Genomic DNA, 17,049 nt, shown 5'->3' with positions numbered 1-17,049 from the left:
CTTTCTCATTTGTCCTGAGGATTAGATAGGATAATGCATGTCAAGTGTTGCGTGCAGTTCCTGCGCTCATCAATAGCACAGTTATAAACAGTGATAATTATAATATACACCCTACCCCATCCTTCAGGACATGACCCAAGTCTCACCAAAAGGAAGTCAATCTGGACCATTGAAAACCCTGTGGAGTTTCTTCTTCTCTCACATATGGCCTTACATTACTCCTTAACTCTTAACTATTTTGTTCGTGTGGATCTTATCTAACTAGAGCACTAGCTCCCTGTGGGCAGTGACCATGCTCATCCTTCCCAGAGCTATAAATATAGTAAAAGCTGTAACACCTATGGATCTTGTACCATGCCAAGCACTTTCCATTTCTAGGTTATGAAACCAGTACTCTAATTTTCTCCATTTTACAGAGGAAACTGAGGCTTTCAGAACTTAACTAACTTTCCCCAAAACACAGAACTGGTAAGTATTCCAGAGCCAGGAGTAAAGCCCAGAATATCAAATTACAAAACTTGGCACTTAGCCATTTTGCCATGCTTCGGAAGATCTTAAAAAGTTGCTGCAGACTGAAAACTATGTCCATGCCTGTTGTGAGGTATTAATGATGGCCCTTATCAATTCCCTTTAAAGGTCTTTCTGGGACTTCCGTAGCAGTCCAGTCGTTAAGACTCCGAGCTTCCAATGCAGGGAGCACCGGTTCGATCCCTGGTCGGGGAACTATGATCCCACATAGGGCGTGGCCAAAAAAAAAAAAAGAAAGAGTCTTTCCATTTACCAACATAGGTATCTGACAGGCATTTACCAAACCATTTCCTTGTCTATAAAACGGGAATGAAAATGCAAACATTGAATAATTATTTTGATTATTAAGTGAGATAATCCATGTTGAGGTTAATACAATGCTGAGTATGTGGTAAATAAATAGTAACTTTCTGCTTTCTTTGATTTTATTCAACTCACTCATTAACCTACAGGGACTAGCTGGGGGTGATAGGGGGCGCCATTTACCTGTTTTGCGATTTGTGACAGGGCGACCGTGGGGAGGCAGGGCATCCTGGAAGAGGGGATCGAGGGGAGCCTGGAGCCCCTGGACCAAAGGTCAGTTATTCTCACACTGGAAAACAACATTCTCTGGTTTGGAAATGTGTGCCACTTACTCTAGAACATGCAACTAAAATAAAATTATTCAAGGGGTATTAAAACAGCCAAAATCACAAATGATTCATTGAAGTTCACACCAATTCGTTATTTTCTAGAAAGGGTTTTACAATTCAACTTTTCCAGTTTACTCTGTTCTGTTCAGTCTACAAATTAATAACAAATCCAAATATAAATCGGGAGGTACTGTCACACTAACACCTTACCACTCGATGTATATTAAAGCCTACTGAGGAAAATGTGGATCTGTGCTGTGTTAGTTTCTATGGTAATTTGATGGTGTGTAACACCTTGAAAATATGAGAGCTAAGGATTTATTTGACTGTTCAATCTATTCCTCTAAACTTCCTGCAAACTAGTATGGTAACACTTTATTTTAATAACCCAACCTAGAGACACAGGAAATGATTTACTCTTTGATGAAAAGGAAATTTATGCAAACACTGTTGAGACTAATGAGAATTAGTCACAGAACTCTTCCCATCCGCTGATGGGTGGGCAGTCTTCAGAATTATAATGGCATGAAGGTTGGTGGAGAGACCAGGGAGTGAACTAATGATACGGTGATAATACTTATGTTCAGTGTTGTAACAGCCTACATTATATAGAGTCATATATTGAGGCAGTTAAAATAAAGTGTTTCCATTTTTCTTTATTATTCTGAGTCACTGCTAATTTCTTTTTTTTCTGTTCTTATCTCCCTCTGTCATTTTCTCTTTTTCATCTTCATATTCTTCTATAATAGGGGAAACAAGGTGAATCAGGAACTAGAGGCCCAAAGGGGTCAAAGGTCAGTAACCGGGTAACCATTTTAATGTAACATGAGGCCATCATGTAACATGTGCCTCTTCCACAGAGAATCATGTTTTAGATTAAACTCTTTCACACACTGGGATTGCAGTAATTTCATCCCTATGATGATATCTCAGAACAGTTGGTTTGTTTCATCTTGTTTGTTTTTGTGTTCCTGTGCTTCAGACCTTTCTTTATGAGAAATGGTATTTCCTGTTTCATATGTACAGCTTATTTGGAAAAAATTAAGTACTTTACTTAAATTATATATAGTATAATCTTATTTCTTATTTCCTGGCTATCTTTGTGATAAATGTTCAGATTATACTTTGCTTTTAAGTCAGTTGACTCCCTTCATTCCATTAAAATTTCACCACCAATTGAAATTCTCTCCTTTACCATGCTCTTTATATAGTACCTGCAATAATCTATATACTACTAGCAGAATCATGTTATTAATCATGCTAATAATGTGGAAAATGGGGAAAACAGCAGGAATTAATAATTCCCCATTCATAGTGAAATTTTATTACTATGGTCAATGTTATTAGCATAATGTGGATAGAAAAATTATAATCCCTTTTCCTGCTCATCTTCATTGGTCCTTATCCAGTTTATAAGAATATGTAGAAAGACATATAAAAATGCTTTGAATTCTATTTAGGAAAAGGGCCCTGTAAATTTTAGGCTATTTTAAAGAACCTTCAAATCTACACACGTTCAAATCTCTTCTCCAAAATTTCTGTTTAGACTTCTGAAAATTTCAAGTGTTCTCAGTGATGCATTTGCAGTTTGAGGTTTAGATGATTCCTGGTGTCTCTTGGTGGGGATGGGAAGTAGTCATCACACCATAAATGGACGTTTAGAGACTTTTCATATTGCGTTGAAAAAAAGAGAAAGCTGTGTTTGCCCAGATCTTGACCTTCAGCCCCGCCAACCTGGCCCAGCTAGCTGCTGTCCGCTTCAGCACTTTCTGAGGACTAAGAGACCTGTACCTCTAGAAAACTTTTCCTTAGATCCTCGTCATCAGAGGGAGGCCCAGCTGGTGACCTTTCCCTCCTAATCTCCCTAGAATGAGCTATCCATTGATCTCTCTTCCTTCCTTGTCCTTATTATCTACACTTCTTCTCAGAGAACAGACAACCCAGTTAATTGGTTGGCTCTTTTCCCCCTTGCCCCCAATCTCTTCATATACAGGCAAGAACATGGCTCAATCTGAGAGGTAAAATCTTACTTTGGGTGTCATAGAAACCACTTGCTTTGCTTTTCAAGATCCCGAGGAAGCAAGTTACCATATGTATTGTTGTTTCAAGATACTCTGTCATCTGAAGGGGGAAGTTTAATTCACTTCAGGGGGCATCTTAAAGAAGCATTTGCCATGTCAGTGGTTATTGTATTTCTAGTTGTTATTTTCCACTTCAGAAGTTCATATTAAAAGTGTTGCTGTATGGTATTAAATACATCCTTAGATTTGAGATATTTCTGGACTGTTGGCCTCACTACTAACTCAGTTTTCTTCTCTTTTCACTGGGGAAAGGGCGACCGTGGCGACAAAGGGGACTCTGGAGCCCTGGGACCGAGGGTGAGTGTGTCTCCTCTACTCTTTTGGCCTCCAGTGAGCCTAGATTTGAAGTGTGTGTCTATGTGGCTTTTCACAAGGCACTTGGACTAATAATACCCAACAACAGCACCGGAGGTAGACTTCTGTGACTATTCCTGCTACTCCCCCCTTTCTTCTTATTTTTCATTGCAGTCACCAGGAGCACTGAGTATGTAGACTGGAACAAGTAAGATAAGCCCATAAGGAGAAGGTCTAAAGAATTCTTTCTGTCTACTTCCCCTCTGCCAAATGAGCAATAGCAAGCCCATAGCCATCCACCTAATAGAACTTTCCACTTTTCAATTAACTCAATTAAAAATAAAGCAATAGTGCATATTTTCAGAACCTTTTTAAAGCACAGGCAGGGAATTAGGACATGGCTAATGGAAATTCAGTGGCAGAGCTACTGAGTAGGATAGACATCTTAAAAATATTTGTTCCCTCCTTATAGGTACTGTTCAAAAATATATATATGTATTTGTTCCCTATTTGCTTCCATTTTAATGGAATTCTATTCCTGTTAGGAAAGCCAAGCATTTCCTACAGTACGGTGTTCCATCTTCTTAAAAAATGAAGAAGCAATCTATGAGGTGTAGATGAGGAGAAAGAGGTCAGGAGTTGCTTTAATAAATGTAGATAAAGCCAACAAAATTTTGCAAGTCAAATCAGATTAGCCTACACATTATAATTTTTAGGAAGCAGCTTTTGAGATTGAATTGTATTTCTTTTTTATCCAATTTAATATTTAACCTACCACAGACAGGAAGTTAGAAGTAGTTTGCCTCCTTTGAAATAAGGACAAACTTTGAACATGATTATTTATTCTAAAGTACATTTGGGCCTTAGTCGGGAATTGATGGTCAGAGAGAGCTGTTTGCTGCTATTTCTGTTTTCGCCACAGTCCCTTCTTCATCCTAGCCCAACCCCCATGACGTTCTCTTGGCTGATTTTTTCATAGGGTCCACCTGGTCAAAAGGGAGATCAAGGAGCCACCGAGATCATAGACTACAACGGCAACCTCCACGAAGCCTTGCAGGCAAGTGACTGCTCCCTGCCCTGACACAGACACTGACACTGATGAGACCCTTGTAATGTGTGTAAATATCAGCTTCCACCCCCTCTCAGATCTCAGAGGGCTCCACTGCTCAAAGCACACCTTCTTCCTGATCTCCTGAACCCATCTTCTTCTCCCTGCCCCAGTTTATCCTCTTTATTTCCTAGCATTTTTCAATCTTTCCTTCTCTTTCCTTTCTACCTTCAGGTGTGCTTTAGTCAGTCTTATCTTAAATCTTGTACTGGTTTTGCCAAGCTTTGTCTCCTTGCTTGATACGTGAACCTAGCAAAGCCATTAAGAGCCCTGTGGCTCTGGAGTTTGAGCTGCCTGGGTTCAAATCTCTTGCTTACTAAGTGGTGCATGAGCTAGGGTTGTTGTGAGTAGATGACTAAGTACATTTTATACACTTAGAACAGTGCCTAGCACATAATAAGTCTTTTATAGGTATTTCTTGCTACTGCTCCTGTTCAATTCTTTTTCTTCCGTTAATAAAAAGCCATAGACTATGCGGCTTGTCTCCATCACCTTTGCTTCCTATTTATCCTCTTCATACTTAGACTCCTGTGTTGTAGCTTGTACCATTATTTTGTTGAAATTTCTCTTGTAAAGGTCAACAATAACCTCTAGGTCAAAACCATTGTACTCATCACTCTTGACTCTTATGTGACATTATACTAAACCACCTTCCTTTTGAAACTCTTTCTTTCTGGTTTCTCCAACCTTCTACTCTCATTTCTTCCAGTTTTCTTCTTCGATGGATCCACTCCATTTTAGTATTTCCAATTTCTCTGTCCACCCCCTAATTTTGGGTATTCTCAAGTCTCTGATCTTTTCTTGGTACAATCACTCCCTTTGTGTTCTTTCACATTATGCCTTCCAAATCTTTCACCTCCAGGTCTGATCTGCATATACCTCTAGCTGTCCAGGAATATTTCCACTACGGATGCAACACTGCCTTGTCAACTTCCACCAATACATACAATTATACTGGTTACCTTTCACACCTACCACATGATTCCCTTTCCTAACTAACCAGTTTCTGTTAATGAAACCATAAGTTTTCTAATTTCTTGAGATGGAAACTTTAGTGTCATTTTAAAACTATTCTTTGTCCTTCATCCTTTATATCTCACCAGAAGCTACTGTTTCCTTTTTCAAAGTATCTCTTGAGGCTGCCCCACTCTCTCCGTTCCCAGCTAGGTCTACATGTTGTTTATATCAGATCTAACACTGCAACGAGCCCTTAACCAATTCCTCTACCCCTAGTGCCTCCTTGCTCTTCTAATCCATTCCTATATATCACTCCAAGGGTAATTTTCCTAAACTATCACTATTTTGATGACTCTAATCTGTTTGGAAACTTAAGTGACCCTCTTGCCTACTCTATCAAGCCCAAACTTCTCCATCTGACTTTTAAGTCCCTATAACCCTGCCTTTCCTGTACAGAATTTTTTATTTCTCCACAACATATTTATCATATCTATAAAAATAACCATCTTTTTTCCTGGTTTATCCTTTTTCTTTCATTCATCCATCTAAATCCTATCCAACAATTCACTGCTGCCACCCAGATGAATTTCTCCTCTGAATCATTTTAAATATTAGCAGTCAGGACCCAGTAGTTTAACATTTAATTATTCTCAAATTCCATAATTTACTTTAGTTTTGCCTCTTACCAGATTGTAAATTACTTGTTGACAAGAAACTCATCTTATACTTATTTTGTCTCCCCCAATGTGTCTGACCCAGGTCTAGGCATGTAAATATTAAATAAACTTATTCGTTGAATTAGTAAGTATACTTCATTCATATGCACAATCCATTTTTTTGCTTGAAAGCCAAATTAGTTGTTTTAAATATTTTCCATTTTGTACTTGTTTGATTTTTTTTTCCACCCATATGATTTCACTAACATTATCTAATTATGGTAGATCTACATTTCTATGGGTCCTTTGTTACAACTATCATTTTTAAATAGTAAAGCATTTATTAAATAGTTTTTACAGAATCTATCTTCAGCTTTGTATTTTTCTGTTCTTTTTATTCTTTTTCTTCTGATAAAGCACATAGAGACACATGCTTACTGCTTAGAGAAACATTACTTGGGCAGTGTGTTCAGTCAACAGCTTGCATTAGGGTTCCTCAGTGCAAGTGGCCTAGACTCAAGCAGTAGCCTCTGGGCTATTGTCAAATTCTAGAATAAGTTTTCTAAATTGTTCCCTTTTTCCCGCAAGTTGATAACTGCGTGTATAAAGAAAGAGAAAGAACAGGAAGTTTTTTTACTTACTATGTTGTCAGTGTTCTTACTTCTAAAATATAGGGTCACATTTTTAAACTTTATTAGCAATATTGTAAATTTCCCTTAAACTGCTTCCAATGGCACCATAATTCTTACTACTGCCTTTAAGAGGTATCCACTCTCTTATCTTTCAAGATATGCTCCTATGTTATTGGCCATGGCCATTTTCTGGAAAGACTGTGGAAGAGTTTTAAAGCCTTTACATGAACAGAGCCTGGCATGAAGCAAGCTACCCTCAGTCTAAAACTGAAATCTGCTTTGATTTCCCCTCTGTTACTAACTAGCTGAGTCACTTCAGGGAAATCACATAATGTATCTATATTTCATTGATCTGATCTGTAAAATGAGAATGATTTGGAATGGATTTTTTCTAAGAGTCCATAAAGTCTAATATTATGCTTAGGGTTATTTTTTTAGGAGCTCCTGAATACTCTCTGTTGATGTGCCAAAACGCACTGTACTTTTTAAAAAAATCTAACACCTACATCTTGATATGAAAGAATAGATGTGCTCAGTTCCTTTTTTCACCTCGAGTTCTATATGACTGTAAACCAGTCAACATCCATCACAGCCAACTAGTTCATGTTTATACCTCAACCTAAAGATTTATTATTCTTAGGGGGTTGTTTAGGCAACTACGTGTTGTGCTTGTAAATAGCTTATAGGTTTTTTTTTTCACTTCAAAACTATTTGTTTTTCCAATATAGTACTCTAGTGAATTAAGAGTCCCTAATAAATAAATTAAACTAAATAGCCATTAGATTGAGAGGAAGGAATAGACATTTGTTCTTCTAGTTCTCTAACCAGTGATGGATATTCAGTTTTGCAAATTCCATTTCACTATTGCCTCCTCTAAAAAACACCTGCCCCAAAATCTGGATACTTAGATAAATAAGTGTATATCACAATTATAAAAATATCACTTAGAGATATAAAATTTTACTCTTGCCTCTACTGACAGTTGTTACAGGCATACCTCCTTTTATTGCATTTCGAAGATACTGCATTTTTTTACAAATGGAAAGTTTATGGCAATCCTGTGCCAAGCAAGTCTATTGGTTCCACTTTTCCAGCCGCATTTGCTCACTTCATGTCTCTCTGCCACATTTTGGTAATTCTCACAACATTTCAAATTTGTTAATTTTGATTATATTTGTTATGGTGATCTGTGATCTTTTTTTTTTCCCTGGCTGCGCCACATGGCTTGCAGGATCTTAATTCCCCAACCGGGGATCAAACCTGGGCCCATGGCAGTGAAAGGGCTGAGTCCTAACCACTGGACCACCAGGGAATTCCCTGTGATCAGCGATCTTTGATGTTACTATTGCAAAAAGACTATGATTCTCTGAAGGCTCAGATGATGGTTAGCATTTTTTTTAGCAATAAAGTTTTTTTTATTGAAGTATAGTTGATGTACAATATTATGTAAGTTACAGGTGAGCAATACATATAGTGATTTACAGTTTTTAAAGGTTATACTTCATTTATAGTTATTATAAAATATTGGCTATATTCCCTGTGTTGTACAATATATCCTTGAGCAATAAAAGTATTTTTTGATTAGGGTATGTACACTTTTTTTAGACATAATGCTATTGCACACTTAATAGAATACATTACAGTTTAAACAAAACTTTTATATGCACTGGGAAACCAAAATTTGTATGACTTGCTTTATCACGACATTCACTTTATTTCGGTGGTCTGAAACTCTAACCCGCAATATCTGAGGTATGCCCGTATTTACATGAGCATTTGTCATAGCCGTTTATTTTGATTTTTATTTAAGGTGGTTATGTTTCCACAATTAGCAGTAAAACCTTTCGTTTCCTACCTCAAGCTTTTAAAATTTCTCAACACCATATAAACTAAACCTCTTCTCTAGTGTAAATCAGGGGTGATTTTAAGCTTGCATCATTATGATACGTGAAAGAAAATAAGTTTTAATTCTAAAGAGATTCACATAAGCATCTCAGAGAATAAATCACAAAGCATCCTGCTAGCCTTCAACCAATTTACAGCTTCTTTAACTCATGCCTCCCATTTCACATCGTGCCTCAGTAGAGAATGACATGTCTTTCTCCATCACTACCAAAAATTCTAGTTTTCAAATCATGACTGAAGTTCAACAGAGAACCCTGCTGAGTTTATGTAGTTTTAACTTAGAGGAACCAGATTCAAGAAATCCAAAGTGAACCAACATCTTTAGGACATCTCTGAGTGTCTGCACACTGGTTCTTCAAGATGGCAGTTAAAACTATGTTTTTGAGTAGTTAGCTTAGTTTTCTATCATTTGTTCTTCTGTTAACTGGGTGGAACCTACCCTGTATAATTTTTAGGTCTCACAAATATAGTTATTTAACAAGCTTATTTAAACCCCTTCTGTTATAGTTCAGTTTCCAATAATAATGTTCTTTTTTTTTAGGCAACTCATTTTAAAACATGTTGTTATCCTTGAACTTTAAAAAAGACAAGCTAGTTTTGTGCTTAGGTGGAAAATCAATCATACATGGCTCAGGTTGGAAAACCTCTGAGACGTTAAATTTTAAACTCCTTCCCTCTCTAAGGTTTTATGTTTTTGCTGTCTAGTTAAAAATGTAATTTATAATTGGAAAGTAATGATAAAGAAATTATTTCTACTCTATAATTTTCTAATAGCCTTTTTAAAATGACTCATCTACCCATATAGGAGCAAAGAGGTAGCTTTCTCATAACCGTAAATTCAACTCTTGCTTTAGGTGAATCCCTTAAGAATAAAATAAGTGGTGCCTTATGTTACATAGATATGATGGTATAAAAATCTGGGCCTTGACTTTTTTATAACCTTGCCCCAGTTTGTGGCCATTTTGCCTTCTATCTTAGAACCACTGGTTATTTTTTCCTACCCTGTTTTCTCTGAAGCTGTAATGACCGTGACTGATGTTATCATGGAATACAAACTTGAACCATCTGTACACGTGCATAAATATATTGTTTTCTAAGGAATGATGCACCATATCACTAAAAACTCAAGTGTTTGAAGTGAGATGTGTGGATGATGTTAAGATTATTTTTTACAACAACGACAATAAAAAACAGAACCAACACCTTGCATTAGAAGTTGGAAGGGAGCAGTGGAAGACAAAAAGATGGAGTTAAACCGATAGTCACAAGTTTACATGTAATTGGACAGTGTTTGTCTAGGACCAGAGCTCCTAATGGAAAATGTTCTCACCCCTAAAATCACATAAAGTGGTACAGGCCTTACAGAACTTTTTGTACAGCACTTAGACTAGAAAATCTTAATACAGAAATGGTTTGTGGATTGGGGATTGGTTGTTTTAGAGATTCATACTTTGAGAGAATATATTTTGGTACAGTATTCAAGCCCTTTACATTAAGAAACAAGGCGAATCCCGCGTCAATTCCTGTCTTAGTCATGGCACACACACACACAGACACACACAAACACACACAAGCTAATTATAATGCACCAAATGAGATACAAACTAAAAGAAAAAATATTACTTATACAATTAGATATTTCCGTTTTCTCTAATCAAAGTACTCTAGAAATAGAGCTTTTATGAATAGGAAGGTTTCTCAGCTCCCAATTACGCTGACAAGCCACCAGTGTACACTATTTTACTTCATAATTTAAATCAGTGAATTAAAATTTTGACATTTCTTTTTTCTTTATCCATAGATTTTTAAATAGAATTCTAAAAAGATATTTTAAAAGAATTTTTACAATCTATGGTATTCGTTTAAAGATGATATGTTTTCAGGATCTTGTCAATTCCTTATAAGACATCAGTCTTGCCAAAATATATTCAAAATCTTATTTCAGAAATGTATTACTGTACTTTGGCACACAAATTAGGTAACTCTGTCTTTATCAATACATTTTCCCAACAGAGGATTACCACCTTAACAGTCACGGTAACTCCTATTGCATGATTTCTGTGGTTTGTGACTTTGTATTCAGTGTTGATGCATGCCGGTCATAATAGTACTAATGTAGCCATTGTTTTTATCTGATATTTAATGTTATGTTTTCTTATATTAATAACCTTTTACAACATTTGCCCTAGTTGAATCACTTTGTCTGCTTAGTAAAAAATGTCAAAAAAAAATTTTATTGTTATTTTTCTTAAAAGTCTTTGGCTTTATCTTAATAATATGGCTTTGTTCTTTAGTGTTTGGGAAATCAAAGCCTTTGTGGGGGGGAGGAGAGAAGTGTTTCTAGAAACACAGGAAATATTAGGAAGCTAATTCAACCCCGAAAAATGTATGTGGGACATGGCAGCAATTTTACATTGTCTTACAAATCAACTCTAGAGCATTATTTTAACCTAAATGTGTTGATTTTTTTCTGCATATAAGTAGGTAGTTTTTATAATTCCTTAACCAGTGAAATGTTTCCTCTTTGCAAATCAATACTGGAGGATATTTGATTATGATAGAAATTAGGGAGGTGTGGAGTGTACTTAGTATTTAAAGCATACATTTTATTACAGATACTATCTTTTAAAACTTTAAAACTTTGTCTTTTCTGGATTTAGGGTCCCCCTGGACCACCTGGACCTCAAGGACTACAAGGGCCAAAGGTTATTCTTTATTTTACTTGTTTCCGTTTACTACATATGGTGCAGAGAATCCCATATTAAATATATGTATCTCTGAAAATCAATCTTACAAAATACTGGAGGAGCTGAGATCAACAATATTGCTTAAGAGAGCTGAGAATAGAAATTGGGGTCTGGGCTGAAGGAAGAGGGATCAGAAAAAAGAAAAATTAGGAAAGAAGGGAGAGAAATAGAAATGGCATTAAATTTAGAAGGAGGACATTCAGAAAAACAGAATATTAAACAAAGGAAAAACAAGTTTTACAGAAATTGTAAGTGTAAAGAAACACTAAATGTGGTGTATGGAAAAAGGCAAATATTTAAATAGAAGAGGATTGAAGGAAAATTTACTCTGACACCAAAAAAGATCCTTTCTTTCAATCCTTTCATAATAAAAAGAACAAGAAAAGCTTCAGCATGACACATTCACAAATGACAATTTTAGGAATCACTTTCAGTCACTTTTATAACACATCCTGCTATATATATTCAAACATTCTGCCATTTAAATTTCATCTAATAAAACATACCAACTATGAACAGTAGAAACCAAATTACTTGATTATATCTAAAATTTATTGGTAACGTTAGCTTTTTCCCTCCAAACTTAAGCTTATTAAACCACGTTCGATCAATTAACACATGGCCAGCGATTCTGGCTTTTCAGAACTGAGCTACACGTGTTGAAATACGACTTTCATCATTGGGTTTTTTGTAAGAGATTCAAGTGGTGTCAAAATCCATCTTTTGTTTATGCCTCTTAAGGCATTTTATTTGCTAAATCTACCTCATACACACACATGCACACACACACACACATATCAGCTTTTGTACTTTTCTCTTTCAAGATACTTAAAAACTGAAAGCTAGCACATAGAAATAATTATTTTTCTATTATTAAAAGGAATATGCAGTAAAATATTACTGAGGTCCTTGGCTATGTGAGATATATTTAGAACATAGACGCTAATTTCAAACAGATTTCATGTATAACATTACTGTAAGTTTGGGGATTTTTAATTTTCTATTTCTCCACCACATTCTGCTCTCTAAGAGATATAACACAAAAAATGCTCCAATCATATGCAGTCTTTATTCCTAGTAAGCAAGTTGGCCTGGATCCCTATTCTTTAGTATCTTGGTGAGCTGGACTAGAAAACCTAGAGGGAAATCTGTAGATTCCTTTTTCCTTTGTGTAGAGTCAACCAAGATCTAAGTTCCTTGCTTTATGCCCCCACTTGACTAAGTCTCCAGAAGCAAAATTGTCCTCAATGCTAAATATGTACCTTATTCCACACAAACCTCAAAAACTTCTGGGACTTGACTCTTCTTTATAGCCCAAAGGCCTACAGAAGCCCAAAAAGTACTTGACCCAAAGAAAGCTACCTAGCTACCTAGCCAAGAAAGCTATATCATTAAAACCTACATCCCCTGTGTTTTATAATCCAATTGCTATTCATTTATTAATTATATTAACCAACAATTAACTTGGGGCCTCTATTCCATGGTAAATACTGATATCTAGTAAAGATACTAGGATATAGCAAGGGGTTTTATTTTATTTATTTATTTTTGGCTACGTTGGGTCTATTGTTACTGCACACAGGCTTTCTTTAGTTGTGGCGTGCAGGGGCTACTCTTCGTTGCGGTGCCTGGGCTTCTCGTTGCGGTGGCTTCTCTTGTTGCAGAGCACAGGCTCTAGGCGCATGGGCTTCAGTAGTTGTGGCTCGTGGTATCTAGAGCACAGGCTCAGTAGTTGTGGCACACGGGCTTAGCTGCTCCGCGGCATGTGGGATCTTCCCGGACCAGGGCTCGAACCCGTGTCCCCTGCATTGGCAGGCGGATTCTTAACCACTGCACCACCAGGGAAGCCCAGCAAGGGGTTTTAACAAGGAGCTTTTAGCCCAGGGATGGAGAAAGGCAAATAAAGGCACAATTATTAATAAAGAGAGTAAGTGCATTGGTTAAGATGCGTACAGGAAGGCTCCTCTCTGCCTTGGGGTCAAGGATGACTTCGAGCTGAAACTGAAAGGAAAAGAAACACAGGAAAGGAAAAGAAAGGAAAAGAAATTGACCAAGTGAATGTCTAGACAAGTAGGGTGGGGGAGGGTTGTTAGTCATACTCCCTTACCTCTTACCGTGCCACCCTTCCCACTATGCCAGCCCTCTGGCCCACCTCGTACACGCCACAGTGGTCTCGTAATTGAGATCTTGGCTTAGTTGATACAGTCCTTTATGCTTTCCATTATCTCCCCTTGAGAAGGTTGGGATAACTGGAGGGAGATGTGCCTATGACCAGGAGTCAGCAAATTCGACACGAGGCAAATATAAAACCCATTCTCACTCAGGACACACAGCCTCAGACTGAGTGGGAACCTATTCAAATTAGCATTCCTCCTTCCTTTATCAAACAAGGACTATTTGACTTCTTATACATCAAATAACTCTTTACAAACTACTTTTGGTGGGTGCAGGATAAATGAATAACTCATGAATTATACATACAAATTTTCTTTTAAACATTTGTGGGTCACATTTTGAAGGGAAAAGCATAGCAACAATTACCGGACCCAGAGTGCTGACGGGTATTCAGACTGCGTGAAACTAGGGCTTAGCCAGTTGCATCCAACCTTAACAGACTTGTTGGTGGCAAAATAAATGTTGCCGCTACCACAAAGAGCAGGAAATCTGGAATTTTTTTAAAAAGGTTTTTTTCTTTTTTTTTTTTTTTTCATGTGTTTGTCATGCCTTCCTTTAACATTTGGAAGGCTCAGATTTCACACTATGACCAATAGCTCTTAAAGTTCTAACCAGGGAAAGGAGCGCTAACCATTTCAATATTGTGGTTTATAACATCACCAAACAAGACTTTCTAGAAAAATACAGCCTCAAGTCAGTTCCCTTGGAAATCTGTCTGCGAGGCAGGCTACTCACACACTCCAAAGAATTGTTTTTACAAAGTTTCCGAGGTGTGGGCATCAGAGATATTTATAATGGGGTCTACATAAATGATCCAATGATATAAAATAATATCTTGCCTTTCAAAGAATTTGTTTGTTCAGTACCTTTCCAAGTGAAAGGTAACTGGACATTTGTTGTTTGAATAAATCTCTAGCACATTGTTTTAATTTGTCTTTAATGGAACATCTTCAGTTAAGAAAAAATAAATCCATCTATTTTGGGTTTGTCAAGGGTTCTAATAAATCATAATATGAATAGTAAACTTAGTTCGTTCCTAGCATAGTATAGGAAATTGAATTGATCCAAAAGTAATTTTCTGTGGATTAAGATATTATCTGATTTATTATATCCTTCAGTGAGGCTTATCTGGAAATAGCACATTCACAATCATTATGAATTTGTATTCACTGCTCAAACAATGCCAGGTTAAATATTATAAACATATGGGGCCTTTCATTTTACTCTTTCTCAAGTTAACTACCATGTTTTTGCTTTTTTCTCAAATTGGAAAATAAGAGAAATCATACAGAATTTTAAGGAGGAAAAAATTAACTAGCTGAGGCATATAGGTTGTTCCTATAGGATATGGTCAGCCATCAGATGATTTCAGTTTTCTTTCACCAAATTCTTATAGCCTGAATCTCACATGAGGGAAAAAATAAAAACACTGAATCTTAGCGATATGTAAGTATTATTATACATAATATTCAAAAAAATGTTATTTTGGAATTTCCCGGCGGTCCAGTGGTTAAGACTCTGGGCTTCCACTGCAGGGGGGCTCGGGTTCGATCCCTGGTGGAGGAACTAAGATCCTGCATGCCGCACAGTGTGGCCAAAAGAAAAAAAAACATTATTTCACTTTGTATAGTCATGTGGTATGATGTAATAACGTACTTGAATTATGATGCATTTGCTGAAAGTTAAATTGTACTGTTACCAACTAGCATCATTTTTTGCCTCATTTTTACTTGGTGTAGTATGCTACCAATAATAAATAAGAAGCTAGCCATCAAATTTTTATCTTAATAGGGAGAGCCAGGATCTCCAGGAGTCCCAGGAGTTGATGGAGAGCAGGTAATTTTCAAAGACATACTGTCATTTAAAGCATCATTATTGATGACCTTCTGTTATAGGTTTGAAGACCAAAAGGCATGAGTGTTGACTTATGATATTCTCTTTTTTTTTTTCTTACCTTCTGTTCTGGAGACTACATTAACTCTAAAAAGCAATTGGTTTTAAATTAGGCATTAGTTTTCTTTGTACAAACATACAAGTTATATGATGCTTTAGATTTGCCTTAATAATCCCTATCAATCTACCATGACATCTCTGTGAATTTTTATTAGACTTGTAAGATAATTACCAATTTAGTAAGAATCGCCTAATTCTTGTCAGTGGATACAAATAATTCAAGATTTAAAGCTGTGACGGTAGTTTCCGCAAAATTAGACATTGCTTACATGTGTTATTTTGACATGGTTTTCTTTCCCCAAATAAAGATTGTACCTAATTTTCTAGATCATTAGAAAAGACAGAAACAAGCAGGACACTTGGCAGCTTTGTAGAATATGGCAGTATCTCCGAGGGTTTCCCCTAAAACAGAGGTTGACAAACATTTTCTATAAAGAAACAGATAGTAACTGTTTTAGGCTTTGCAGGCCATAGACATTCTCTATCAGATTTTTTTAATGCCACTTAAATTTTGTTTTAAACATTCAGCCTGTACAAAAACAATTCCTGGGCTGGATTTGGCCTGTAAGCCATGGTTTCCCAACACCTGGTAGAAATGAATCTGACTAGGAGAATGTGGACAGTATTCAAAATTCAGAATCTAATCACAAGGATTAGTTTCAAGATATTTGATGTTTTCTGGGCTTCTATTATTTACCTAAGAAATGGCTAAAATCAAGAAGATCATTAGAAATCAAAGACATTCTTGATACAGTTTGTGAAATATCCTTCTCAGGAGATAGTATTAGATAAGAAAATTAAGAGAAGGGTTATTTTAATATCAGAGTTGTATATTGAAATCATATAACATCACACTAAATTAACATGTGGTAGTTATAAAAGAGACTTTAGATGATCTGCTATATCCATCAGAGATCACATTAGCATTTAAAAATCTGATCGTATTACCTCCCCCAGTTAGTCATTATAAATAATTTGACATACATAATGACATACTACGTGGTATGTCATCCCTACATATACAATAGCTGAATTTTTTTTCTATGGGCTTCACAAGGTCTTCTTCTACTACTAGGTCCAGTGGGTTAGCTATCCTCCTGCTCTCTATTATTAGATTCCTAAAACCAACCAGGATCTGATTAACTATAAGATCCATCTATCTATTTAGGTACCTACCCACCCACCTAGTGGGTGACTCTGAAATAAGTGCTATGAAATAGATATACGTAACAAGAAAAGACAAGTTCCTGTCCTTAAGTAGTTTTTAGTATAGAAAATGTGAACAGGTTAGTGCAACCAGGGATCCCTATGACCATAACTAAAGTAACTATGATCATCTCTGCTGAAGAATGGGCCATCTGGTCATACTGCAGTGAACCTC

General features: G+C 36.4%; 1 protein-coding gene across 6 annotated transcripts in view; it reads left to right on the top strand.

Annotated features, from left to right (window-relative positions):
- The window catches only part of COL25A1 (collagen type XXV alpha 1 chain), a gene marked incomplete at its 5' end in the record, with an annotated part of 478,255 nt that overhangs the window by 417,037 nt on the left and 44,169 nt on the right, over positions 1 to 17,049 (top strand). For all 6 annotated transcript variants that reach the window (XM_082389178.1, XM_082389177.1, XM_082389176.1 and 3 more), the window contains 7 exons: positions 1,036 to 1,104; positions 1,910 to 1,954; positions 3,494 to 3,538; positions 4,515 to 4,592; positions 10,807 to 10,830; positions 11,454 to 11,498; positions 15,507 to 15,551. In XM_082389178.1, the coding sequence (XP_082245304.1) occupies positions 1,036 to 1,104; positions 1,910 to 1,954; positions 3,494 to 3,538; positions 4,515 to 4,592; positions 10,807 to 10,830; positions 11,454 to 11,498; positions 15,507 to 15,551 (351 nt within the window). The remainder of the gene's footprint in view (positions 1 to 1,035; positions 1,105 to 1,909; positions 1,955 to 3,493; positions 3,539 to 4,514; positions 4,593 to 10,806; positions 10,831 to 11,453; positions 11,499 to 15,506; positions 15,552 to 17,049) is intronic.

The sequence above is a fragment of the Balaenoptera borealis genome (genome assembly GCF_965194805.1).
Source record: "Balaenoptera borealis genome assembly, chromosome: 4".
Lineage (NCBI taxonomy): Eukaryota > Metazoa > Chordata > Mammalia > Artiodactyla > Balaenopteridae > Balaenoptera > Balaenoptera borealis.
This window is presented reverse-complemented; position numbering and strand designations above follow the sequence as displayed.